Raw genomic sequence first — 14019 nt, 5'->3', positions numbered from 1 at the left:
ACAAATGCATTTATAATTCTTTCAGGGAGAAACAGATTGGGGCTTGAATGTTTCCCAACACATACATAAGCGTAGGGTTGTTGTGACGCCTAGACCCCGAGGTAATAGATTGTAAGTGACACTAACATCATCGGTACAGCCATGACAGGGGACGAGGGGTGGAGAAGGACATTGTGTGTAGAAATGTTTGTTGTAAGGTTTGTGGTGGAAGAGCAGTCCTATTTCATTCCCGTTATTTGCAACTATTGATTTTCCAACTGTTTCAGCTGTGTAAAAAATGTGAGTATGTGTAAATCCAACTGTGATGCCTTGCAGAAAACTAGATGCTTGTAAACTGTAGGCTATGTCTGTACTGTATTGTTACGGACAGTCACATGTTATGGGTTAGGCACAAGCTTTAAGTCTTTATCTGTGATATTCCATATTCTTTGTGGACAAGGTCTATAGTCTAAACATGTAGTATCAATGTATAATATGTTTTATTCACAATTCATTTAAAAACAGTCGCTTTGACAAGAAGTAACTATCTTACTGAACACCGAAGGTTAAAAGTCAAGGATGAGTCGATCCAACTATATTGCCGTAGTGTTTCCAGCCTGTCGACATCCATCACTTGAATTTGGTTTAAACTGGATCACAATGAAAACGTAGGTGAGAAGGGTTCCGATTATCTGTTCAAACAAAGTAAAAGTTATTGATTCAAACGAATCAACGAACCTGGAACAGGCCTTCAGCAACCAATGCTTGCCATAAAAGTCGACTATGCTTGTCGTAAGAGGAGACTAACGGGATCAGGTGGTCAGGCTCGCTGACATGATTGAAACATGTCATCTGTTCCCAATTGGGAAGATCGATGTTCATGATGTTGATCACTGGATTGTCTGGTCTAGACTCAATTATTTACAGACCGCCGCCATATAGCTGGAATATTGCAGAATGTGGCGTAAGCCTAAACTCATTGACTATAAGAGAAGCTACGTATGGATATACTGCCATGTATGCAGCGGGGAATAGAAGTGTTATGTTACTACAGTAACGTACCGATAAATCAATTTGTAATACAAAAAATAATAACGATTTGAATCTGTGATAGTAGTGTTAAACAACTTTTAATCCTTAGTTGAATAAAATTCTGATAGTTAAACGTAACTGGCAAGGTGAAATTATGAGGATTCGCAATCCTAATTTCACTTTGTTGGGGTTTCTTTTTGTTTAGAGTGAAATTCATCTACATGTACATATAGGTCATATCTGGCAGATATCATTGTGACTGGGATATATCCATGTGTATCCAACCTACCGTTAGGATCATGTCCTTCGTGATGGTCATTAGTCCTAAAGCACTGATTCCGATCTGACGTTGAGACAACTTGTTGGTGAACACGGTCACCTAGCAACAGATCGTAAGATAAATCTCCAGTTGACAACGATGTACACTTTTCATTACCATATAGATAACTTTCCAGAGAGCATAAAAGCAACGGAAACAAGTGGCTGCAGAAGACAGAAACAAATTTGAAAAGTTACGTACATTGCATCTTCGAATTTCATATCAATACATATGAAATGAATTGCTAAAAGAAGGCATCAGTCTCCATTACAGCTGTTAGAAATATGACCAAGGTAAACCCGTTCAGTTAGAAATCATATTCGTGAAGGGGAGAGCAGTTGTAAAATTTGTAAAATATGGTGTGAAAGAGAGAGAGAGAGAGAGAGAGAGAGAGAGAGAGAGAGAGAGACGCCATAAATTTATTTGTTCTCCTTTTTTCCTCGTTTGATTAATGTTCTCGTGATCCTGCGGGATGTATCAGCTCGAGTCATCAGTGTGGATCAGGCATCAGTAGACATGTTTTCAGTTGTGTTTGGCAATATTTTATTCTGAAAACTATTCCATCCTTTGCACGAAAGTTATATGATTAGATAAAAACATGACAATACTTTATAGGCACTTGATAAATGACTGAGTAGAGCGGAGTGAGAAACATCGTTGCAGACACATTTAACGTGGAAGCCGAGTGTGTGGAAGTCTGTGTTGTAGAGCGTGGTATTACTTGGAAATAATTGCAATAAATATTGACTTATTCAGAAATTGGGGTGAAAGGAATTATGCTGAAAATTAGAGCTGTGACGACATGTCATAGTATCGATAATCGAGATACTTTACCTGACGATATATATATGAATACATCGTGATATGTATCGTTGTCCTGAAGATTGTTACTCATTAGAAATTGATGGTCATGTCAAAATTTACACCTTTACTTGATATATAAAGGTATATTTTTACAGAAAAAAACTGAAGATAATATATCGTAATGTGTATCGAATCGAATCATATCGTTCAATGATATCGAAATACGTATCATATCGTGAATTTTCTGTATCGTCACATCTCTACTGAAAATACATTCACCTGTAATTAACTCATGACGAGTTGTCAGTCAGCAAACAGTTACAATTGTTTCCTTACCAATCCAATTACTCTATCTGGCATATTTCTCCCAGCCAAATCATGCAGAATGTTCAGAGGTTGGTGGGCCTGTATACAGAAAATGCAGTCATTTACTTCAAAATAAAATGTCAATGCGAATATCTGGAATTATCGCTACTTGAAAGTACATGTAATTCGTGTAGGCACGCATACAGCAATTTCGTCAGCAATGTCTCAGTTTTTTTCAAATGTTTTATCATAAATGAATAGAAAATTGGTAGAAACGGAACAAAATTGATGATCCCAGTACTCATTTAGTTTGAAACATCGTGGACTCGTGATGAGAATGAGGGGAAGTGTGAAATTTAATGAATCAGAAATGACCAATCCCCTATTTGCGATCATATAGACCTTCAGTGCATTAAACATACTAGCCACATAGAGAAACTGTGCACAGTCAAACTATTATCCCAGGTGATTAACACGAGGTCAAGGACGTTATCTGGCGGATGAGGAAGACGACGTAGACGTCTATCCATCTCATCCCACATCCGGTTGATTTGCAGGCCAAGGCAGTAAGTCAACGCTGTTGTGTTGCAAGAAATCCATAGCAACCCTTGCCGCATGAGGGCAGGCATTGTCCTGTTTAAATGTTACCCAGAGCCATGATGTTGCAGAGAAGGTATGATCACAGGCCGAAGAATCTGGTCTCTGTACCATACACTAGTTGCCCTGAACAAGCACCAAAGGATTTCTTTGGTGTGCTGTTATTCCACCCCAAATCATCAAGGAATCACCACCAAAGCGATTCCTCTCCAAGACACAGGCCTGCGCATAACCTTCTCCTGTGCGTCTATAGGCACGTTGACATCCATCACTATGGGAAATGTTAAACATGGACTCATCTGTAAAAACAGCATTTCTCCACCAGAGTCTGCAGACATGATTTCGGCACAACATTTGGCGAGTTTGTCGATGAGGTTGTGTCAGGATAGGTCGCAGGGCGGGAAATCGTGGTCTGATCCCGTGTTGACGTAAACGTTGTCGTCTTGACGTAAACTGTGTTTGGGTGAATACCGCAAAAGTCCTGGGATGGTCCAAGACGCCGCGACAAATGATAAGAACACTGCTTTCTGTGGGCAAGGAACAGTACTCTCCCCTGCTGTAAACACATACCAATTACACTCATCACGTTTCTCTAGACTACATTGTCTGATAAAAGTTCTGCTATCTGAATAGGCAACTTTAGACTGTTTATGTGAACTATGACATTCGAAAATTTCCATAGAAATGACATACAGATCGGATAACTGTATATGGATGACAACTTCTTTAATACTGGAACACGACGTTTCGATACAGGTTCTTGTATCGTTTTCAAAGTGTGACACTTTGAAAACGATACAAGAACCTGTATCGAAACGTCGTGTGCCAGTATTCAGAGACCTATTGGGAGGGGAGGGGAGAGGACAGCTATCCTATTTACTTCCAACTTCTAAAATATGCCTCTCAAGCAAGACATACAGATCCTTTAAAAACAACACACTTTATAACACTTACCGCTTCATGCAGTCTGACACCAGTATAGGTCAGAGCGATGAGGTGTAAAATGGAGAAGTACACAGCAGCAGCGGCGATGGCTATTTCGAGAAAAGACTTGTCATCGTTGATGAGGCTGTACAGGCAGAAACATACAATGAGGAAGGAGCTGACATAACCAGCCGCCACGTGTTTGGACATGAGAGAACACACATGTTCCACCAGGTCTGTTAAGGATGCATGGTAACCTCGAATGTCCTCAATATCCTCTTCTTTGAGGGACACTTCACAAGCCTTTGACAGTCTCAGCTTGCAATTGTCATACTCATACGTAAGAAGGAGGGAGATGGACAAGAACAAAAGTAATATCGAATGGTTTAGCAGAGCGGAACAGCCAGCAATCATCGACATCAAAATGAGTGAAGGCCAAAAGAAATCACCACTGTACGTATCCTTCCCCATGCCCATGATTACGCCATTGCTGACACAGAAAATTGCAGCTAGAAGCCAGATACATACACACGCCATCTTCACTCTCTGCTTCAGTCCCGTGGCCGAAATACAACTGTCACACTTCGCCTGCACGGCCTTCAGACGTTCATAGAATGTGTGAATCTTTCTATGGACGTTGGTACTTAGAGCCCAATAGGTCAAATACAGCAAAGCCAAAATGTTGTCCGCTAATAGAAGACTCGCGTCCATGAACGATTCAGATTTCTTATAGTATGGTATCAACTGAATAAAATACAGAATGTAAAATATGCAAACCAAACTTGCATACATCCGGGAAGTTACCAAATAGATGTTACACCAGTTCGCTTTCTTCGACTGCTGATAGTCCCATGATAACCCAGACAAAGCTAACAGTCTCTGGATACTTGCCAGCATGTCCTCCATATCATCTGTTTCACTGAATGTACCAACGGTATTTCTGGAAATCTTCAACATCCTTGATAGTTTATGAAAGAAACAATCTTTGCCTTTGCTTTGTAGGCTAGACCTTCACTTTCACCTGTTCTCCACTACGTCTCACAAGTGTTTTAAGGAGTAGTTTTAATGAATTGATACTGTTTTGAGAGGGTTTGTTTACCTAGGCTGTGAAAAACTTGTAATGAGCCGATTAATCAATCAGTCAAGCTACTTGGCATAATTGCTTGTTGGCAAACATTTCTGCTTCATCTAATTAAGCTTAAAATTCACTAGTTGTGTTTGCTTAAGTATCCGGCAATGTCATCAACACTGCAACAGTTCTGACAAAATGGCAGCAAATATGAACATCAATGTATAGTCTTATAAAGGCAGTGAAGAAAACAACAAAACGACATGAGATACTGTTACAATTTATAGTTGTGTGATAGTAATGAAGGAGTTGGGAAGTTTGTGACAGTAATTGATAGGACCGTCCTCAATCTTGGATTACGATGGGAGTAAGATTCAAAATTTAAAAATTTCTTTTTTTTAGGTTAGAAGTGCGGTATACCGCTTTGGTCTGTAAAGCATTCGTTTACTCGACCAGGCACATCGCTCATGACTATCCAACTGGCGCGCAGCAGTGTTTGACTTGCAGCTTCTGTTTCACGTTCAGCCGACATGGTCCTTGCATACTTGGTCGTGGTGATATTCTATGGATGTTTTACAACACACACCCTTCTCCTCTCCATGAATCCTGCCCAAACCGTCAACGCACTTCCCTCTCTTCTGATCTTAAGACAATTAAGGTTCAGACACAACATCCATATTACCTGGCTGACAATTTGTATGTCTGATTGATCCAAGGTATGGGGAACAATAAATACCAATCACAAACATGTTTTAGGTACAGAAAGAGTTAATGATTCAATTAATTGCTTTAATTAATCAAGACTTGCCCTTGCCAGGAAGTTCCTTAGTGTGAACAAGCGGATACCATTTAACTTTGCAAGGCAGTTGTCAGTAAGCACCTCACAGGACAGAAATATGAGATTCTGTGCACACCACCGAGTCAATGTTTACTGAGAGGCACAAGTTCGACTCGTTGTACGATGTCGGTGGTGAATGACAACATGATATATTTCTGTCGTAATCAGTTACATATGGCAATTTACAAGTTATGTGGTAATAACAGGTGTATTTAGGGTTACTGAACACCTTCACGTGGACGTCAGAGCCCTGAAAGAGACCAGTCACGAACACGTAGAGGTACATAAGTTTCTCTCAGGTCAGGGCTTAGATTCACAAGATCGTGTTCAGCAAAACATAGTATCGTATTATAATAAAATAATGTCACTTTCAGTGTGTCACTGGCAGCTTTCAATATGTCACATAAAGCATACAGCATGTCACAGGAACACAGTAGATAGCAGGAGGTATAGAATGCATCACAGATACACAGTATGTCACGTGAAGTATACAGTATATCACAGGTACACTATATATTGCTTGAAGTATACCGTATATAGGTACACAGCATATCGCATGAAATATGCGTTATATTACAGGTACACACTATATCGCATGAAGTATAGAGAACATCACAGGTACACAGCATATCACATGAAGAATACAGCATACCACATGTACAGTATATATTGCTTTAAGTATACCGTATATCTATAATAGGTTATCAGTATGTTACACCGGGTATACAGTATATCTTTTATAGGTACACAGTACATCTCATGAACTAATTATATTACAGCTGAAGTTTACAGTACATCACAGGTACACTGTATATCACGTGAAATATACTTTATATTATAGGTACACACTATATCGCATGACATATACAGTACATCACGCGTTCACTGTATATCGCATGAAATATACCTTATATTACAGGAACCCACTATACTGCTTGACGCATAAATCACACGTAGACTGCATATCACATGAAGTATACAGCATATCAGAGGTATACAGTATATCACAAGATCTAGATGTACATGGTATATCGCAGGTAGACGGGAATCGTATGAAGTATACAGTATATGACAGGCACACTGTATATCACATGAAGTTTACAGTATATCACATGTGCAGGTACACAGCTAAACACCCTTACACGTGTCCACCGGTATCAGAAGTATGTTCAGGTTCAGCTTGTGTAAGGTTATATGGATGATAATAATCTCCATTTATAAAATCATTTCTAGTGTACTTGGAGGGATTTATCCCCCAAAACACATCCTGTGTGTCGAAAAGCAAAAAAGCGAATTTTTACTATCGTAGTTTGTGCACATGACACATGTCGGTATGTAATCTGCATGGGTTAAAGTGTTCCCTGATTGATCTGCCACTGTGGGACGTAGATGGCAATGATGCCCACAGATGGCCGACCTGAGTTATTGGTGTCCTTTAAAGGAACTGGTCGGGAAATGAATGTCGACTGCACAGTTGTCAGTCGTTTGGTCATAAACTAGAGGAGAACCAATGGGATGAAGGATCGCACAGGTCCCGGACGACCAATAGTCATGACAACTCGTGAAGACTACAGTCGTGAAGGCTTTAGCGACGACGACAACTATTCGCCAGAAGCAGTGTTCTGTCGGTTTATTTAAAAATGGGCAGAGGTGACATTGCTGGTAAAAACATAAACACCAATACTCATGTCATTCTCATATTCTCATTACCGCGACATTCATTAACACCTTACTGCGCGGAGGAGCACTTTCTGGACGTTCTTGAAAGATATTTACAGTCCGTTTGACTAAAAAGCGGACCGATGAATTGCGGTCTGACTTTGAAGCTAATGAACATGTAATACTCAACACAACGCTCATCATAATCAAAACATCACACCAACTCTCTAAGGTTTTTGCAAATTGTAAATCCTAAAAATCGAAAGGTTGTTTAAAGTTTACATACTTACAAACCACAACTTTCTGATTCTGATAACTTCCGGTATCGGGAACAAATTACCAAAACTGAAAATTCAACTTATAAATTTGAAAAATTACGCGATGAAACACCCCAGCTGGGTTGAACAATGGTTTCAACAGCTGTGCTGCGCTGCGCACATAGGGCATGCACAGTGAACAGGTCCGCTTTAGAACTTTATGAAGTCGTCAGCAGGAGTTGTCTAATCTTGGTTCTGTACTCAAACAAGTAAGTAATCTACTCTTTACATAAAAACAGGTTGATTGGAGTAAGCAGCTTGTGCAATGGACAAAACTCAATGTCAGTTTTATTGATTTACTATTCTACGCGTATAATTTTGTTTCTTCGGGCTTTTTCATAAGCATCCATGTATATTATATGTCATGAATAATTGTGTTTTAATTATGTTTATATTTTTCGGTTGCGTCTAAGTTTTCAAAAAACTATCATTAAAATATTGACACAGTTCACTGTTTTGTTTTGTGCAAAGAAAAGTGAGCGAGTCGTTATGTCAATGAAGGAACCTCCACGATATTTGTTGTGTGCCAGTCATCACATGCACCAGATTGTCCTGCGACTGTTGGTTATTGCATGATCTAAACTGATAAGTCACTGAGGTATAGTGTTGTGATGGAAGAATGCCTGACGTGAGGTAATACTTAAAGTGTTGTCTAAACTGAGGTTCTGGAACTCTTCTCTGTAATCTGCTTTATCAGTGTGTAGCTCTTCAGAATACATTCTTGGGTGAAGCTTTTGTTGTGTGTGCATTTGTGTTGTACGTACATGTGTGTGAGTGTATGTTTGCATATGTGTCAGTATGAATGTATGTGAGAGATATAGAGAGAGATAGAATTAAGAGAATTACCACACAGTGAAGATGCCTATTGCGAAAAGTACCTACCCTGTGTGCGCCATTTTTTTTTTCAATTTTTGCAAAATTTCGTATTTCCTACAACCTATTTTGTCAGAGAACTTTACTATCAATATCTGCTTGCTTGTATCTGAAAACGCTCCTTTAAGGTACTTGAGATACATCATTACACATTGAAGATCACAACACGCAAAGCAAGTTCTGCGTGACGGACGTTACAGAACAAATGAAAAAGAAAAGAAAACGATTCCGAAGTCACTTTAATCTTATATTTACGATTACCAATACACGCATACATGTATAGAATTAAATAATTCAACAAACACAAGGTAACATGTCACACCAGATGTTGCTGCACCGTAGATTCTAAGCTCCATCACAACAACATCTATAAAAGCAGACACTGCTCCAACAAGAAGCAAGTAGTCAACATACATGTATTACATATTGCATGATAGCTTCCGTAGCATCTCTCGAAGGTTGGCTGAGATGTAGGATGTTTTTCCTGACCAGTGCTATATTTAGTGAAAAATATGTCTGATGTTAAATCTGTCTGGGTGCAAAAACGGCTTGTACCATAATTTCATATTGTCCGTTTCATTGTCCCATTGACATTTACTGAAAAATGATGTCTGTTTAATAGCATCCCGTCGTATATAAGTTTGTAATTTGCTATTGTATGGTCAAAATAGCGTTTGTTATATTCTATAGACTGTTGAATTGAGAAAGAGCCATTTACTGAGGACAATGTATAGATTTGTAGTGAAACTTGCTTAATGGTCACCATTTTGCACGAATTTGTATCATAAGATACTTCTGTAACAGTTCAACATGGAATTTACTCATCTGATTGGTCGGAAGGAGGTCTTAACGGCTTGTTCTATGAGAAAGGGTCGTTGTGTGGCATATGTGTTTCCTTACAAAACCTGTAACCTCACTTGATGAATGTCTAGATAGTTTTGCATTGGTAGATAAGATTTCTTTAAAAGTTTTTTCATTGGCCCAAACGGTAGTCACTGGAGGAAAGCTAGATTTGCTGTATCCGCGTGTTTAGGGTGCACAATTACATATTCCTTATAACCCTATTTGATGTTCAAATTACCTTTGACAGCCCGAAGGTTCTTGCAAGATGGTTTAACTACTGTTGGATCTCGCTCTTCCATTGATAAAGGTTCTACTATGTGTGCTCTTTGTATTTGACATAATAGTTATTAACAATAGAAAACAGACCAGTTAGTGGCAGTTACTGCTAGTGGAGGTACTTTGAAAAAAGAGATCATTTGCCTTGCTGGCGCCCATACTAAGCACTCCACACAGGTGCACACTGTAAAACGTTTGACCGTCTGTTGAATCTTTTAAGTCTCGACACCAAAACAACTTTTTCATTGGTGACGGCAAGTTATTGAAAGCAAGATAACACAACATCGTCACAACCGTCGACATCATTTTCACAATACCTATTTTCTAAGACAACTTTGTATTTTTCTCCTCCATTAAGCTTTGGGATCTCCACTTACACCTACTGCGAGTATACACACTCAGGCTAGTAAACATCAGACTTTGCAGTACAATAATTACAATGGCAGTGACAAAACATTACAAGGTAAAGCTAAATAGCCATTAGGTACAACACGTTGAGTTCAGAATAAATATACTTATACTGCACAGACGCGACATTTTCCCTGATCGATTCAAGCAATTTTACTCCATGTCAATACTTGAATTCTGTTTGCCTTTCAGGACGTTAAAAAGTTCTTTGTGCAGGTAATGGAAGCTGAATATTTTCTAATGATGATGTTTTGTATTTCCATAGAATTAAAGTCAACTCAAGACCATAATGCAAAAGCCTGAAGTTAAAGTCAAATATGAGTTGGTCAAGTTATGCTGTCGTAGTGTTTCCATGATGTTGTATTCCAACTGTTGAGTCCGGTTTAAACTGGATCACGATGAAAACGTAGGTGATGAGGGTACCGATGATCTGTGAGAGAAGGAAAGGAAATTTATTGTTTGTTTACAGCCTCAAGAAGTAAGTCCAATGTTGCAAAGTGGATTGTACATCATCGATGTAATCGATGACAATTCAATGGATGACACCATAAGCCTCCATCTCGCAACTGGGATGCCATTGGTATGTGGCAAATATTGTGTAATATTATGTCATAATTATCTGTAGTAACTCGTGGATAATTGGCGAGGACCAGTGGGGGCCTGTATAGAGACTCTGTATATAGATAGCGCTCAAAAAAGTCCCGCAACAATAAGCCAGCGTATTCTGAACCACGTATTAGTACCCTAATCTTGGAAAGTATCCCATCGCTGCAGTAAGGTGAATATTACCACCGCTGTCTTTATTGCAATAACTGTGTTATACTGCCTGTGAATTTGTACCGCTACTGTAATACCAAGATTTGAAGTGATTATGTTTTATCAACACGTAACAACACGTAGTGAAGAATAGAATTCTGACCTATAAGCATTCAACATACCGTTAGGATCGTGTCCTTCGTGATGGTCATGAGGCCTAAAGCACTGATTCCGATTTGACGTTGAGACAGCTTGTTGGCGAACAGTGTGACCTGTAGTTTGCATGCACATAACGTAAGAAAAGCATGATATATACACAATACAACGTATGCATGTCATGTTAAATAACAACATCAAACATGTGCATTTGGAAAGTATGAGAGGAAATGACTGATGGCTTGCGTATGTATGGATACTTTATTCATAACTGTACTGCACTGCAGTTTTAGATCCCCTGAAATCCATTTAATTTGTGAATGAATATCAATTTTAACCACGAGAAGAGATTCTAGCTGAGATGAGATATAGTTTGAGTTAATTATGGTATAACTGACTGAGTGTGTTGCTGAAGCACGTGTAGAAATGGCTTATATGGAATCATGACGTACATATACCAACGTGATCGTCATATTAAGCCTATTTGAAAACACAATAAGAATAATTACTAACAAAAGTTCAGTTCATTTGAAAATACAATGACTATAAGTACATACAACAACACATATCTAACTTTTTATGCATTAAACGTTTCTTAAGCAGTTAAATATATTTTCTAGATTCAGATTTTGTAGATTTTATTGTTTGATAGGATGTTTACTTACCAGTCCAATAACCCTATCAGGCATATATTTCCCAGCCATGTCCAGGAGAAGATTCACAGGTCGGTGTGCCTGTAAACAAACATCGAGGTATTAAACAGAAGTGATATGAAACTGTTTTTCAAAGGAAGCTTAGTGGTTGAACGTTTTTCTCTTCCAGTGTTACAGCTGGAAAGATATATACTAGTGTTATAGACAGGTGAAAACACAACAATATTCAACCTAAACCTTACTACACATGAAGTCGTATTACTTCATTCAGCTCCCTAGAATTGAAGATTGTATGGGATTCGAAATAAATTTAAATACGAGCGGACACTTAAATTGCTGAAATAGAGAAGTTGTTAACCTGAATTGTTTAGAAAATAACCCCAAATAATCAGTCATCCATACCATGTCTGCAGTGTTCTGACATTTCATTTCGGCAAAAATATGTTCCACTTACCGCTTCGTGCAGTCTGACACCAATGTAGGTGAGGGCGATGAGATTCAGTATAGACATATACAAGGCAGATGCAGCAATGCCGATGTTCGCAATGGATTTCTCGTCGTTGATGATGTTGTACAGGCAGAAGCACACAATGAGGAAGGAGCTGACGTAGCCAGCAGCCACGTGTTTGGACATGAGGGAACACACGTGTTCCACCAGATCTGTTATGGATGCATGGTAACCTCGAATGTCCTCAATATCCTCTTCTTTCACGGACCCTTCAGAAGCCCTTGACAGTCTCAAGGTGCAATTATCATATTCGTAAGTAAGGAGGAGGGAGATGGACAAGAACAAAAGCAATAATGAATAGTTTAGCAGAGTGGTAACGCCACCAACAATCGACGACAATACAAGTGAAGGCCAATACCAATCGCTGGATGTGTCACCCTTTGTGCTCAGGACTAATCCGCCGGAAACACAGGTACATGCCGCGAAGACCAGAATAAATACACATGCCTTCTTTACTCTCTGTCTCAGTCTAGTGGCTGAAACAGAACTGTGAAACTTCACTCGTGTCTCACGAAGACGTTCATGGAATATACGAACCTTGCTGTGGATGCCTGTACTGAGAGCCCAGTAGGTTAGAAATAAGAAAAGTGCGATGCTATTTAATATGAGAAGGCTTATTTCCGAGAATGATCCCACTTTCATATAGTATAGTATTATATGGATAAAATTCTGCGTAAGAAGTGTGCAAACAAAGCTCGAATATATCCTTGCAGCAACCACCGAAACGTTGCACCATTTGGCTGAATTCGACTGCTGGTAGTCCCATGATAACCCGGACAGTGCTAATAGTTTCTGGATACATGTCAGTGTGTCCTCTACATCATCGGTTTCACTGGATGAACTATCGGTAGCTGGGGAAACCGTAATCATCCTTCCCAGATTGAATACTAAATGTACGTTGTGTCTGATTATAAGTTAGAGCATCTGATGGTTGTGTTTTCAGTGTTTGGAGTAATGGTCTCAATGTCCATACACTGCTTCCCAAAGAACACCGCATGCACATTACTTCCATAAACGGTTAGAAGAGGAAATATTCTAAAAGATCCAACATGTCGATCAACATGATTAAACGCCACGACATTTATCGTTTGATTCATCACACGGGCGAAATCGTTCTACTTTAAACAAAACGTATAATGGACAGTTGATAAGTCGCTTGATCTGCAGTGATTAATCAATCAGGAACAATTTTTTCTCATTTTCTAACATAAAGTGTTCTTTAAACTGACGTTCTGAAACAGCAATCACTGTCATCTGTATTTCTAGTTCAACCTGTTGATCACTGTCTCACATGAAAATAATGATACCGTGTTGAGTGAATTACTAAGCATGTCTATGCGCGAGTGTCTTTCTCTCTCTTTCTCTCTCTCTCTCTCTCTCTCTCTCTCTCTCTCTCTCTCTCTCTCTCTCTCTCTTGCATACTTGAAACCATTCTAATTCGCTTCACATGTAAAATCCTCTATGGTCATACACAGGCGGTATGCAAGTGATCCTGTAGGATAAAATATTAAAGGCATGGTAAAACACGTTAAAGGAGTAAAATTGTACACAGTGATGAAGCCAATGATACATTATGTAGAACAAGCAGCTTTAGAAAGATGATTTTTAAGAGCTCTCTTAGGTAGTACATGTATGTATGTATGTACGTACGTACGCATGCATGCATGCATGCATGTATGTATGTATGTATGTATGTATGTAT

The 14019-nt window shown here is 39.0% G+C and overlaps 2 protein-coding genes across 2 annotated transcripts; both read right to left on the bottom strand.

Moving 5' to 3' along the window:
• Nucleotides 1-572: 572 nt before the first annotated feature.
• On the bottom strand, nt 573-4438 carry LOC137261450 (gustatory receptor for sugar taste 64a-like). The gene is made up of 4 exons (XM_067799198.1): nt 3992-4438; nt 2471-2539; nt 1301-1390; nt 573-671 (listed from the first exon to the last, which is right to left on the bottom strand). Exons 1-4 carry the CDS (start codon nt 4436-4438, stop codon nt 573-575), a joined length of 705 nt encoding a protein of 234 aa, XP_067655299.1.
• Nucleotides 4439-8940: 4502 nt separating this feature from the next.
• LOC137261124 (uncharacterized) lies at nt 8941-12335 on the bottom strand. The gene is made up of 4 exons (XM_067798818.1): nt 12264-12335; nt 11822-11890; nt 11183-11272; nt 8941-10674 (listed from the first exon to the last, which is right to left on the bottom strand). Exons 1-4 carry the CDS (start codon nt 12318-12320, stop codon nt 10576-10578), a joined length of 315 nt encoding a protein of 104 aa, XP_067654919.1. The 5' UTR covers nt 12321-12335; the 3' UTR covers nt 8941-10575.
• Nucleotides 12336-14019: the final 1684 nt, after the last annotated feature.

Source organism: Haliotis asinina, chromosome 14 (assembly GCF_037392515.1).
Source record: "Haliotis asinina isolate JCU_RB_2024 chromosome 14, JCU_Hal_asi_v2, whole genome shotgun sequence".
In the NCBI taxonomy this organism is placed as follows: Eukaryota; Metazoa; Mollusca; class Gastropoda; order Lepetellida; family Haliotidae; genus Haliotis; species Haliotis asinina.
Note: the sequence above shows the minus strand (reverse complement) of the source record. Positions and strands in the feature narration are given on the sequence as shown.